The sequence below is a fragment of the Alligator mississippiensis genome, chromosome 3 (genome assembly GCF_030867095.1).
Source record: "Alligator mississippiensis isolate rAllMis1 chromosome 3, rAllMis1, whole genome shotgun sequence".
Lineage (NCBI taxonomy): Eukaryota > Metazoa > Chordata > Crocodylia > Alligatoridae > Alligator > Alligator mississippiensis.
In genome coordinates this window covers 301819994-301831593 of record NC_081826.1, presented here as the reverse complement: position 1 = coordinate 301831593, position 11600 = coordinate 301819994, and the positions used below count along the sequence as shown (strand labels likewise).

Genomic DNA, 11600 nt, shown 5'->3' with positions numbered 1-11600 from the left:
TTCTTGTAGCAGGGTTGGGGCACTGTTGGCATGTTGGGAAGGAGGAAATACCCCATGTGCCACGTGGTCTGCAGATGATCTGGTCTCCATGGCCTTAAGTCTTGAGCTGACACTTCAACTGCTACAGCTACAGCCTGTAGGAAGGGCTCGTTAGTCTTCAAAGCTCATCTGGCCTCTCTCCCAGCCACAGATGTGTTCCATAACTAGAGCTTGTGGTGGGCCGGTAGGGGCAGCTTCTGCGCTGAGCCGCCCACCTCACTGAACCTGACCACCTTCCAGGCTCCAAGTGCCCCCCTGAGGGTGCCACGTATCAGGCCATCCCCCTTCCTGGAGCACACCCACAAGCCTGGGGGTAACACCACCACCACCCAGAGTGTGGACTGATCTAGGACCTGTGCCCTCTGGGAAACACAGGCCTATTAGTGTTTGAGGGTACTTGGCCCACTGCAAGAACTTGGGGTGCTTCCCTCAGTCTGAAGCACAAACAGTGGCCTCCCTTAGTCAGCCAAACCAAGGGGACTCCAAGGCATAATCTAGACCCTCTCCCAAAAAGTCTCCCACACTAGGTACAAAGGAAAACTTTATTGGTTACAAGGAGTAGGTTTGGAATAGGGTACAGAGTAGAGCAATATCAAAGAAATCCCTTAGAGCAAACAGTGGCACGGTAGCCTTTGATCACACATCTGGGTTACTGCAAGCTATACATCTAGTTAGATCTCAGGTAACTTACCCACAAGTATCATCCAGAGACAGGTGGAGATTCCCTCTGGAGGCAAACAGTTCATTGATCATGAGTTTCAAGAGAGAGAGCAAATTTCAGGTGGTCCAACTTCTCTATGAGTTTTCACCATGGCTACCCCTCCCCCCCAGGGCAGTCCTTCACTTATATGGACCTTATTACCTCATTTACCTGATCCAATGAAGAACAGCAATTGTTGGCTGCCAGCCAACCAATTTGAAATACATCACTGGTTGGCGGGTAGACTGGCAGAGTCTTTACACCCCTCCCAGTCATGTTGGCATTGCTTAGACCAATAGGGAGTTTAAGCCCCCACCCTGGTACATGTGGTCAGTCATGTAGGCAGAGGGAGCAGGTTTCTCCCTCTCTCAGGAATGCATCCAGCTCAGGTTACCACTCAGGGTTACCTGAAGCAGATGCGGGCAGGGGTGCCTGCCCTCTGCAGTGACCAGGGTAACCAACTTGTCAGACAGCAGTTTGGGGAGAGACAGAGATGGTATTCTGCCACAGAGCTCACCCTACCAAGCCCCTTCCTAGACAGTGTCTGATGGGTCTGTGTGAACTCAGGTCATCAGGGCCTCACGAACTGCACCCCAGGGCAGGGCCCTTGGGGCCCTTGGCAATGACACTGATGGAGTCGTGGGACACAGGTAGGGTCCAGAGGACTGAAGAAGCCCAATATAGGGCCCCTCTCTAAAAAGACAAGAGGGGACATGGGGAATTATGGACCCGTCACCCTCACCTGGATCCCCAGGAAATTACCTGTACAGACACTAAGGAAGGACATTTGCAAGCACTTGGAGGACAAAAGGTTCATCCTGAGCAGGCAGCATGGGTTTTCTGCCAACAAAACATGTCCAATAACTTGATCTCCTGCCACAACAGAGTAACTGCAGGGTGGATGAAAGGCCTGCCAGGGGTGTTGTGTGTCTGCACTTCAACAAGGCTTTGGGCAAGGTCCCTGTGACAGGGGCTTAGTGTGAGCCTGTCACTTTAGGAGGGAAGAGGCAGCCTGAGAATCAACCTGGAGGTGGGGACCAAGGCACTTGTAGCCCAAGAAGGTCAAGGACTTAGGATGAGAGCCCATTGCCCAGGAAGGGGCTTGTCAACAGGAAGGATTATCATCTTTGAGGCATGGGCTTTGTGTAAATGGGAGGTTGGAGCCACCCAATTGGCCCTGAAGACAATGAGTATGGACACGCGTGGTCATGGTAGGAAGATCAGGCTCAGGAAGCCCTGGGTCAGCCTCCCTTTATCTAAAAGATAGATACATCCAGTCATGGTCAGTAATTAAAGCAACAAGTGTCCAAACAAAGCCAAGTGGATAAGGGCTGGGAGCCCTTCAGGGCACTATGGCTGCCACTGGAGAGGAACCCTGTTACAGCCCCATACAACCTCCTCATTAACCAAGTGGACAAACATACTACACGGGGGCAGACAACTGGCTCCATCGCTGCCAGGAAAGGGGTCGGTCATTCTGACTGGCTCCAGACAGCAGGAGGCTTTGCATGGAGTCTGTCAGGCATTGGTCCTGGGCCTGGGGCTGCTTGATGTGTCCATTCATGGTCTGGATGCTGGCACAGAAAGCTTCTGGAGCAAGTTATGGACCACACAACACTGGGAAGGGCTCTGAGCATTGTAAGGCAGACAGATCTCGACAGACTGGAAAGCCGGGCTGTAGCTGACAAGATGCAGTTCAATGTGGACAAGTGTACGGCACTGCCCTCGGGAGGAAGGATCATGAACAGGGGCATGGAGCAAGAAAGACATGCCTAGGGGCAGCACTATGGAGAGGAACCTGGGGCGTTGGTGCAGCATGGACCCAGTGCATCTGCCATATGAGGTGATGCAGAAAGGGTAACCACAGTCCTGGGCTGCATCAACAGCCATGTTAGGGTCAGACGCAGGAGAGGCTGGCAATGCTCTGCTGGGCTGTGATGAAGCCTCACCCAGAGCCCTCTGCAGTCCTGGGCTTGGGATTTCCAGGGGGCTCTGGAGAAGCATCCTGGCCTCAGTTGAAGGGGCCCATCTTCATTCCCCAGGGGCCGAATGGAAACAGACGTCGGGGCATGTCAGGCTCAGCTGGCTTCTCGCAGACTGCAAGGTGCTTGGCATAAAAGGAAGAGCAATAGGTGGCCTCTATGTTTCCCCCTTTCATTGCTCCACAATCCTGCCGCCACCCAAAGGTCCTTGGCCTGGAATGGAGACACACATCAATGAAGTGCCGAGGGCGCTGTCGCAGCACCCCTGTACACTTTTCTTCGTTCCCCAAGCACTGATCATTGTTCCCAGCTTCCTTTCCCCCAGACACCCTGACCCCTGTCAGGAGACTCCCCCACACCCTCCGGCAGGGTCCCAGTGTTCATTCAATCCCTGCCTGACATCACACAGAAGCAGCCTCCAGCCCCCGACTTGCTAACCAGGCCAGCGAGGTCTGCTGTCAGAAAGCTGTGGTCAGTGCCTCATGCTTCCCTCCCCTCCGTGACCAGACCCTCTTCAGCCTCTCCCTGCAGCCTGGCTTTCCAGACCACAAAGCCTCTGGCAGCTCCATCCTAAACATCTGCTGATTTCTCAGCCCCGTCTGGGAGTGTGTAACAACCTGGGGTCCCTTGCTCCCCTGGGACCCACCTGCCAGCCACAGCTGTTTCCAGCATATCTTTAGTTTCCCTTATCAAACCTGCACACATCTCATCTCCTCCGGTGTGCCCCCTCCATCTCCCTCTTTCCCACTTGTTGTAATGCCTGGGCCAGACTCCCCTCCTCCAGCCCATACAGCCAGCTGCAGCCCCTTGCTCCTGGCTGCAATGCAATGGGGCCGCAATGGGCTGCCCAAGCAAAGCCCAGCCCCTACAAGGAGCTCTTGGCACAGAGGCCTCATGGAGGCGACTTGGCTCATCCATGCCTCGTCCCTGCCCCAGCTCTGGTTCCACTTCTCTGCTCCACTCAGAGCCCTGCCCTCAGCGCCCTCTACCCTGCACCATCATAACCTGGGATCAAGGGTCCTCATCAAAATGCCAGAGCCATGGGGATGCAAGGGGTCTGCAGAGGTCACAGCTAGTACAAGCCCTCCCCAAGGCAGGAATACCCGTGTCCAAATTTTCCCAGACAGACAAATCCATCATCTAACAGCATTGGTCTGAGCCTAATGCAGGAGGCTTCAAAACTCCCTAACACGTGGAGTAGGAAGGAGGTGGGGGTCTACCAGCACAGCCCAGAAACCTGGGAAATCCCCATAGCAGAGCACAGACATCGCTACACCTAGATCATCCCTGCCCAAGGGGTGCCGACCCTAACAGCACCTCTCCTCCCACCAAGGGCAGACTCTGCCCAGAGTCCCCTGCTCCCATGGCACCTCCTTGTGCAGGGGCCATGACAGGAGCTAAACGGGGCTCCCGGGTTGAGGAACCAAAGCACTGCTCACTCTTTGGAAGAAGTCCCATCGATCCAAGTCCACTGGCCCTGGTCTTGCCGGAGCCCGATCCAGAACAAGGTGTCCGTGTTGGTGAGGAAGCTCTGGGGAGAAAAGGACTGCTCTGATACAGCCCCAGGCCTAGGCCAGAGCCAGAGGACAGGGGGCAGCTGGGGCCATGGGACCTCCCCATGGATGGGCAGCAGAACAGGACTGGGGAAGGATGGAGCAGGGCCTTTGGTGGCACTGCCTCCCCCCAGCTCCCTCACCTTCCCCTGGGCAGCCACACACATCAAGGGCACCTGCATCCACTCCAGCTGCTCCCGGCCCCAACCCTTTGCAGGACCCACTACAGCTGGGGGCCAGAGGTGGCACAGATGGGTCAACCTGGTAGGCAGTGCAGCACCGCCCCCTCTGCACACTTCGGCCGTGCCCAGTCCTAGTGAAATGCCTCTGGGGAGGCTGCTCTGCCCTGCCTTGCCCTCAGCATCTCAATCCCAGGCAGGTTTTCAATCTCCACCTCCACCAGGCACCACCTTTCCACTGCATCCCCAGAGCCCCAGGGCCCCATGGTCCCATACCGGCATGGTTGTGCGTTCCCACTCCCAGGAGACAAGGAGCTGAGAGAATTGCTCTTCACACTCCAGTTTGCTTTCCAACCAGGTCTTCTTCTCCTTGGTGACATACAGGCACTTCCCGTGGTGCAGCACCCAGGCCTCCGGGCAGCAGTCTGGGCAGAGGCAGCCACTCATACCCATGCCCCTGCCCTTTGCCCCCACTCCCAGGTCTCCCTCCCACCCACCTGGGCCTGGGGCCTGCTCAGCACTGGGCAAGAAGGTCTCAGGTGCAGGGGCCAGGCAGGCCCGGCTCTGAGGTCAGGGTTTGGCTTTAAGCCTGGATCTGTGCAATCCTAGGTGCCCCTGCCCTGCCCAACTCCCCCACTGGCTGGCAGCCCAGCAGCCCCCTCACACCTGTCCCCCCAGCAGCCTGGGCTGGAATCCCCAAGGTCTCTGGGAATTGTTCCATCCCCAGTGCCTAAGCCCTCTAAGCATCTCCTCCAGCACCCCCATGCGCAGGGGCTCAGGCCCTCCATCACACCAGGACTGGTGCATGAAGCTGAGCACTGCCCTCCACTCCCTGCCCTGCTCCCCTGGCCAGTGCCATCTCCCTGGCTCTGCCCCACCCTGGGCTACCTGTGACCTGGCAGGTCCATGCTCTGGCCTGGGTTATGGCAGCTTCATCCAGCTGCTGCTGCAGGTCCCAGGAATGCTCCTGCTCCTGCTCCAGTGCTGCCTTGGTCTCCTTCAGCTGCACTCTGGTGTCCTGCAGCTCCACGTCCCGCCTGTGCAGATCCTCCTGGCTGCGGTTCCCCTCTTGCTGTGCCTGTCCCAGCTCCACTCGGGTCTGTGCCAGCTCCTCCTGGGTTTTCCCCAGCACTGCACCCACCTGCCTCAGCCGCTGCTCCCGGACATCGACCTGCTGCCACAGGCCATCGCGCTCGACGATGTGGGCACGGGATGTCTGCTGCAGCCGCTGCCCCTGCTGCCAGTCTGCATGCATGGGGCCGTCAGTGCCAGGGGCAGGGCCTGGCACCCCCGGCTGGGCTCTGTGGCTGCAGCAGGGGCAAGACCCACCGGTGCTCACACCTCCCACCTGGTGCAGCTGGTGGGAGTCTTCCAAGGCAGCACCAGGACATGGGCATGGGCACAAAGACAAGGCTTCCCTGCATCCCCCATGCTGCCCTCACCCCTGCCCATCTCCCTCCCACCCACACTCCCTTCCAGCCTGGCAGGACTCCCTACTCACAGCAGACCCCCAGGGTGATGGTGGTGATCAGCAGGACCAGACAGGCTGCCAGCAGAATCAGGGGCAGGACCCGTCCTCTCCACCGGCGCTCTGCAAGAGAGGAGGCACCGTGGGACTGGCTCCCAAACCCACCGCCCCTGCAGCCCTCACACCAGGCAGGGGGCACCAGGCCTGAAGCCCCCACATTTGAGCCCTGCTCCCCACTCCCAGCCAGGGCCAAGGGCTCCTGTGGGGGGCAGGGGCTGACAGGTGGGGTGCCTGGATGCAGGGTCCTGCAGAAGGGCTTGCTCCAAGCCGAGGCATTGAGGGCTCTGCCACACTGCGGTTATTGCCCCCACATCCCCCGCATTTCTGGGGGATGTGTGACACTCACCTCTGCGCTGCTGGGCTCTGTTCCTGGCTGGCCCCTCGCCCACCGGGCCCTGCTGGAAGTTGTCGTAGGTGCCATCAGCCTGGTGCGGGGCTGCAGACACAGGAGCTGGTCAGGGTGGGGGGTTGGGGGTCAAGGAACTGCTTCTTCCTCCCTGTGCCTGGGCTGGGCTCTGTCCTGAGGGAGCCTTGTCCGCGTGTGAGTGCAGCCCCTGGCTCCTGCTCCCCTCCCCTGGGGCCACAGGGTAATTCTACTGAATGGAAATTGGCCAGAAATAAACCATGAGCAAAGTGAGAGTGAGAAGGGGAAGTACCAGCCCCACAGGAAGGAACTGGGGCTTGGTGGGTGCAGTGAAGGGAGGTGTACTGTGGGGGTGGCTGCTGGATCCAGGTCCCTCCTCCTAGCTCCTGGTCTCTGCCCGTGGGTTCCTGGTGGCAGGTCCAGCCCAGCCCCCTGCTCCTGGCTGCTCCTGAGCCCAGTGCTCTGACTCCAGGTGCTGACTGAGGCCCCCAGCTCAGCCTGGGGATGTCCATCCCCTTACAATGGCTGTTTTCTGCCCTGGATGCCCCGGTGAGTGACTCTGGGACAAATCCTGCTGCTGCTATGGAGCTTCTGGCACATGATACTATCCAGGGTGACCTCTGTCCTGGCCCCGCACAGACCTCAGTCCTCCAACCCACCTGCTCCTGATTCTAGACCACGTCCAGCATCAGGAGAATGAAGCTGAGCTCCACACCTGGCATGGATGTAAGGGATGAAAGCTGCTGAGATAAGTGCATGAGGGTACAGACAGGCAGCTCTGGCTGTAACAGGGAGTGGGCAGGTGATGGAGGGGCTGTCCCGTGCGAGGGCTGAGGGGTGGCTCTCCTTCCTGCGCCCAGGCTGCAGGGTAGAGTCGGGTTGTGGCTGCCCTAGGCTTTGGGGTTTTGCTGATGGCTACATGGGGCAAGGAAGGGATTTTTAATGCCTAGCCCTCGCTCCCTGGCTTCGCCTCTCAGGTTCGGTGCTGCGGGCTGGTGGCCCAGTCACCATGCAGCCAGGTTGATTGTTCAGTGCCAGGACCAGGCCAGAGAGGCACGAATCTAGGGTGGTTTGCACAGGGCTGATCCTGCCTGGAACAAGGGGCTGGATTAGATGGGACCTCATGAAGGCCCTGCCAGCCCTGCTCTTCCCTGATGCTAAGCAGTCCCTTGCCCCTGCCCTGCTTTGCTTCTGGTCCCTGGGGTTGCAACTCTCCAGGGTCCACACTGACTCCCCGCACCCTGCCTGTGCCCCAAACTCCTACCTGTTGCCTGCACCCAGGGGCTCGTGCTTCGTCCTGGGGAGGGCTTGGTGACCTGCAGTTCAGCATACATCAAGCTCTCAGCCATCCTGGCAGCAGGGCAGAGAGCGGCTCCTGGCACAGAGAGCTCCGTTGTGCAGGGCTCTGGGGCTGGTGCGAGAAATGCTGGGTTGTGAGCCAGAAGCAGAAGTTGCCTCGAGCGAGCGGCTGCAGGTGGGGGCGGCCAAGCACAGCTGGACACGGGGCCCTGGGCCTGCCATTGGCTCCAGCAGCCACAGCCCTGCCTTCCCCAGAGACAGACCAGGCAGGGGGTACCTGAGGGCTGGGGTTCAGTCTTGAGAGAAGCCAGGAGGCCACATGGGATCAGCCCAGGCTCGTCTCACCGGCTCCTGGCTCTCCTGGGGGAGCATGAGAGCTCCAGGAAGGCACTGAGGCAAGATGCATCTGAAGGGACACTCCCTGCCCCTCTCCCCCACAGTGCGGTGGAAAAGAACCCTTTCAACCCTGATCTGTGACGACACGTAAACCTCGCAGGGGAAATTGTGGCAAGTGCAATAAGCCTACAAATAGTACAGCCCAGTCATGCATTTTGTCCTGGCAGGAAGTTGTGTGTCTGCAAGGGCACATGGATGAGCACTGGGGTGTGTAAACCTGGGGCAGGCGGAGGGGCAAGGAGGAGGCAGAGGCTGGGGATGGACAGACAGATCCTGAGCAGACAGACAGCTCTCATGGGCCGACTGGCCCCTGGAAACCAGCTCCATGGCTGTGGCCTTGATTCAGGGGCTGGGGGCCATGGTGGCTGCACCTGTATGCTAGAGGGGCCCAGCTCCCCACCCCACACCAGGTGCATGGGGATGGGCTGGATCTGAGGGGCCTCATGGAGAAGACCTGGGCTGAGGGGAGCTCAAGGCAGAAAAAAAAGCAAGAGGAGGGAGCTGCCAGGGTCGAGAGCCTGGTAGACAAGACCCAACACCCCATGAAGGGGAAGGGGACGAGGCGGCTATCTCAGTGGTGGGTCCAGAAGGGGACTGGAGAGTGCAAGCGTGTGGACGATTAGTACTAGGAGGCTGATAGAGGGGTCACAAGCCTGGGTTGCAGACAGCCTGGCCAGGGTGACTGGGGAGACACCGTGCCCCGCTTTAACGAAGGCCCCCAGACTGGTACGCGTGCTGTGCTGTATCAAACATGGGGGCGGGGAGGAGAAGAGGGACCCTGAACTGCAGCTAATGCCTGAGCCTTACAAAGGGCTCCATGGAGGGTTGCACAAGGCACCCATGTGGGTGCTTAGGGGGGGCATTTGGGCCTGATACAACAGGGGAATGACTCCTGTCATCAAGCTTTGGGTGCTTTTGCGAGCAGGCATGACAGACCCTTGTCTGGGATGGTCCAGAAGGGGCTGATCCTGCCCACGGCAGGGGCCGGATTAGATGTGACCCCTTGAAGCCCCCACAGCCCAGCTGTTCTATGAACCAGTCGCACCAAGCAGAGCCCGGGCCCCAGCGCTGCTCCCGCCCCAGGCAGCGAGTGCGTCCTGCCTTTGTGCGGGAAGGACCCAGAAAACCGAGCCCAGCAAGATCCCAGCATGCTTAGCAGTCACAAGAGGGCCTGTTTAGCCATCGAGAAGGAGTGTGCAGCAATCAAAACACTGCAGCCTTATCTCTCAGGAAACCCAAAAGCCATGTTTGAGCACTGATTCCTTCCCTTTTCTCACAGGAGAATAAAGGAACTGGTGCCGGGGAGAATGGACAGAGCTCAGTCCAGGGATCCATGTTTTAAAAAAAGATGTGGAGACATTAGAGAGGGGCCAGAGGTGGGTGACAAGGATGCTCAGGGGCTTGGAAGGCTAGTCAGGAGGAGAGGCTGAAGGAGCTGGGCAAGGAGGTTTGAGGGCGGGGGAGAGCGTCCCTGGACTTGGGAAGGGATTTGCTGCATGAAAAGAGGAGAAAGGGGTGGACAGGGGAGTTGGGGGGGGGGGGGGTGGCAGGAAGGTGGAGGTGTGGGATGGAGTGAACCTGGTATGAGGAAGCTGTGAAGAGTGCAGAGAGGCTTGTGCTGGCCTTGTTGGACAGGCCTGGAAGGGTGATGCAGGGAAGCCCGGGCTGCCCCTGCAGAGCTGCTCTGGGAGATCGACTGGCTGAGCATGGTCTGCACAGCTGGGCTCATAGCCAGACCTCTCCAAGGAGGCCTGGAGTACAGCCAGGAAGAATAGGAAAGGCTTGAAACAGTGATATCCCTGCAAACAGGTCAATGCAGTTTGGGCTGCATCAGTAGGAGCATGAGGTACAAGACACAGGAGGTGACCATGCCTCTCTGCTCGGTGCTGGTCCATCTCACCTGGTTCCTGCTTGCAGGTCTGGGCTCCGCATTGCAAAGAGGTTGTTGTAACAGGAGGTTCCCATTACTTTTAAAAAACTCCAGAGCAGGAGGGTCATCAGGCCCATGAGGGGAACACCTGCAGAGCCAGGTGAGGCATGGGCAGGGCTTAGGAGGTACATAAAGGCAGGGCCTTAGAGCAGGGGGGCAGCCTGGCCTGGCTGGCTGAAGGACTAAGAGCTGCAAGGAGCCTGCCGGGAGATGGTCTTTGCTCGGCAACCAGGATGCCTACAGCTTGCAGGGAAGTGGTACCCAGCCTGGGGATGGAGCTTGGTGGTTTCTCCAGGGAGCTTCTGTTATGTTGAACCCCATGTGGCGGGGGGAGGGGTTCTGCTACAGCCAGAGGCTTTCAGATTGCATTGTGGCTTATACCAGGGGTTTGTAACTATTAGGGGTTGGTGGAGGCCCCACTAGTGCCTGAGGGCATGCAGGTGTCCTGAGCCCATTGGGGGCTAGGGGCCCAGGGCATGGAGTGGGCTTTGGACACCAAAGCAAGATCACTGCCCAGGAGGGACAGAGACCAGGGCCAGGGGCCCAGGAATACTCATGTAGCCCTTCTGCTGGGCACTGCTTGGCAGCCATAAGAGTTAGGTTCAAATTTCAGGTACCCAATAAGTTTCCTTGAACCACTACCCAGAAATCTGGGGTCATTGGATTTGGCTGAGGGGTCCCACATAAAGAACCCCCATCCCTACAAGCAGTGTGAACACAAGACAGACTCATTACAGAAAACAAAGGAAAACATCAAATGAAATTTTAAAACACTGCCAGCTGCATTCAATAGTCTATAGGTTGCACCCTCTTCGGGAGGTTTCCTCCATGCCCAGGCAGTCTGGGACCTGGGGGGCTTCCCCAAAGGGTAGGCCTGGGGGCTGCACCCATATACCCTTGCACCCTCTAGCAATGGGCTGGAGAGGGGGGCCTACACCAGAGAGTTCTATGAGCTGGTCCTTGCATTCCCTGCACGAGCTGCTCGAGAGTGTAGGTCCTTCTGTGTTGCAAGGGGCCCCTCGCTGCTCCCTGTGAAGCTGTAGGGCCCTGATTCCTACTTCCACGCAGTGGCTTTGAAGAGTTAACTATGGCTCCCACCAGCATAGCACACCCCAAAATCCCTAGTCCCAATCTCAGCTCTGCTGGGGCAGAAAACTGCAAGAGAACTCAAAGAAGGGACAGACCTTTCTGTGCAGGACCTGGACTAGGCCACAAAAAGACAGTCAGGTCATTTTGCACCAATGCCTGGATCAAATAATACAACTTGCCAGACTCCTTACTCTGGCCTCAAATGTGCCATGTATCACCCTGGCTCAAAACCATGCCAGGCCTTAAACCCTGGCCAGAAACTGCTAGTCTTCATAGTTTCATAGTTGGTCGGGTCGGAAGGGACCTGAGCAGATCATCAAGTCCAAACCCCTGCTGTGGCAAGAAAGAGTATTGGGGTCAAACGACCCCAGCACGGTGTTCATCCAGCCTCCTTTTAAAGACCCCCAGGGTAGGAGCCAGCACCGCTTCCCTTGGAAGTTGGTTCCAGGTCCTAGCTGCCCTGACAGTGAAGTAGCGCCTCCTGATGTCCAGCCTGAATCTATCCTCTGCTAGCTTGTGACCGCTATTTCTAGTCACTCCT

The 11600-nt window shown here is 58.1% G+C and overlaps 1 protein-coding gene across 1 annotated transcript; it reads right to left on the bottom strand.

Annotated features, from left to right (window-relative positions):
* Positions 1 to 563: 563 nt before the first annotated feature.
* LOC102564173 (B-cell differentiation antigen CD72) lies at positions 564 to 7760 on the bottom strand. Its single transcript, XM_014595411.3, has 7 exons — positions 7610 to 7760; positions 6328 to 6417; positions 5955 to 6044; positions 5342 to 5698; positions 4730 to 4878; positions 4161 to 4252; positions 564 to 2934 (listed from the first exon to the last, which is right to left on the bottom strand). Exons 1-7 carry the CDS (start codon positions 7692 to 7694, stop codon positions 2751 to 2753), a joined length of 1047 nt encoding a protein of 348 aa, XP_014450897.2. The 5' UTR covers positions 7695 to 7760; the 3' UTR covers positions 564 to 2750.
* Between the last annotated feature and the right edge of the window lie 3840 nt (positions 7761 to 11600).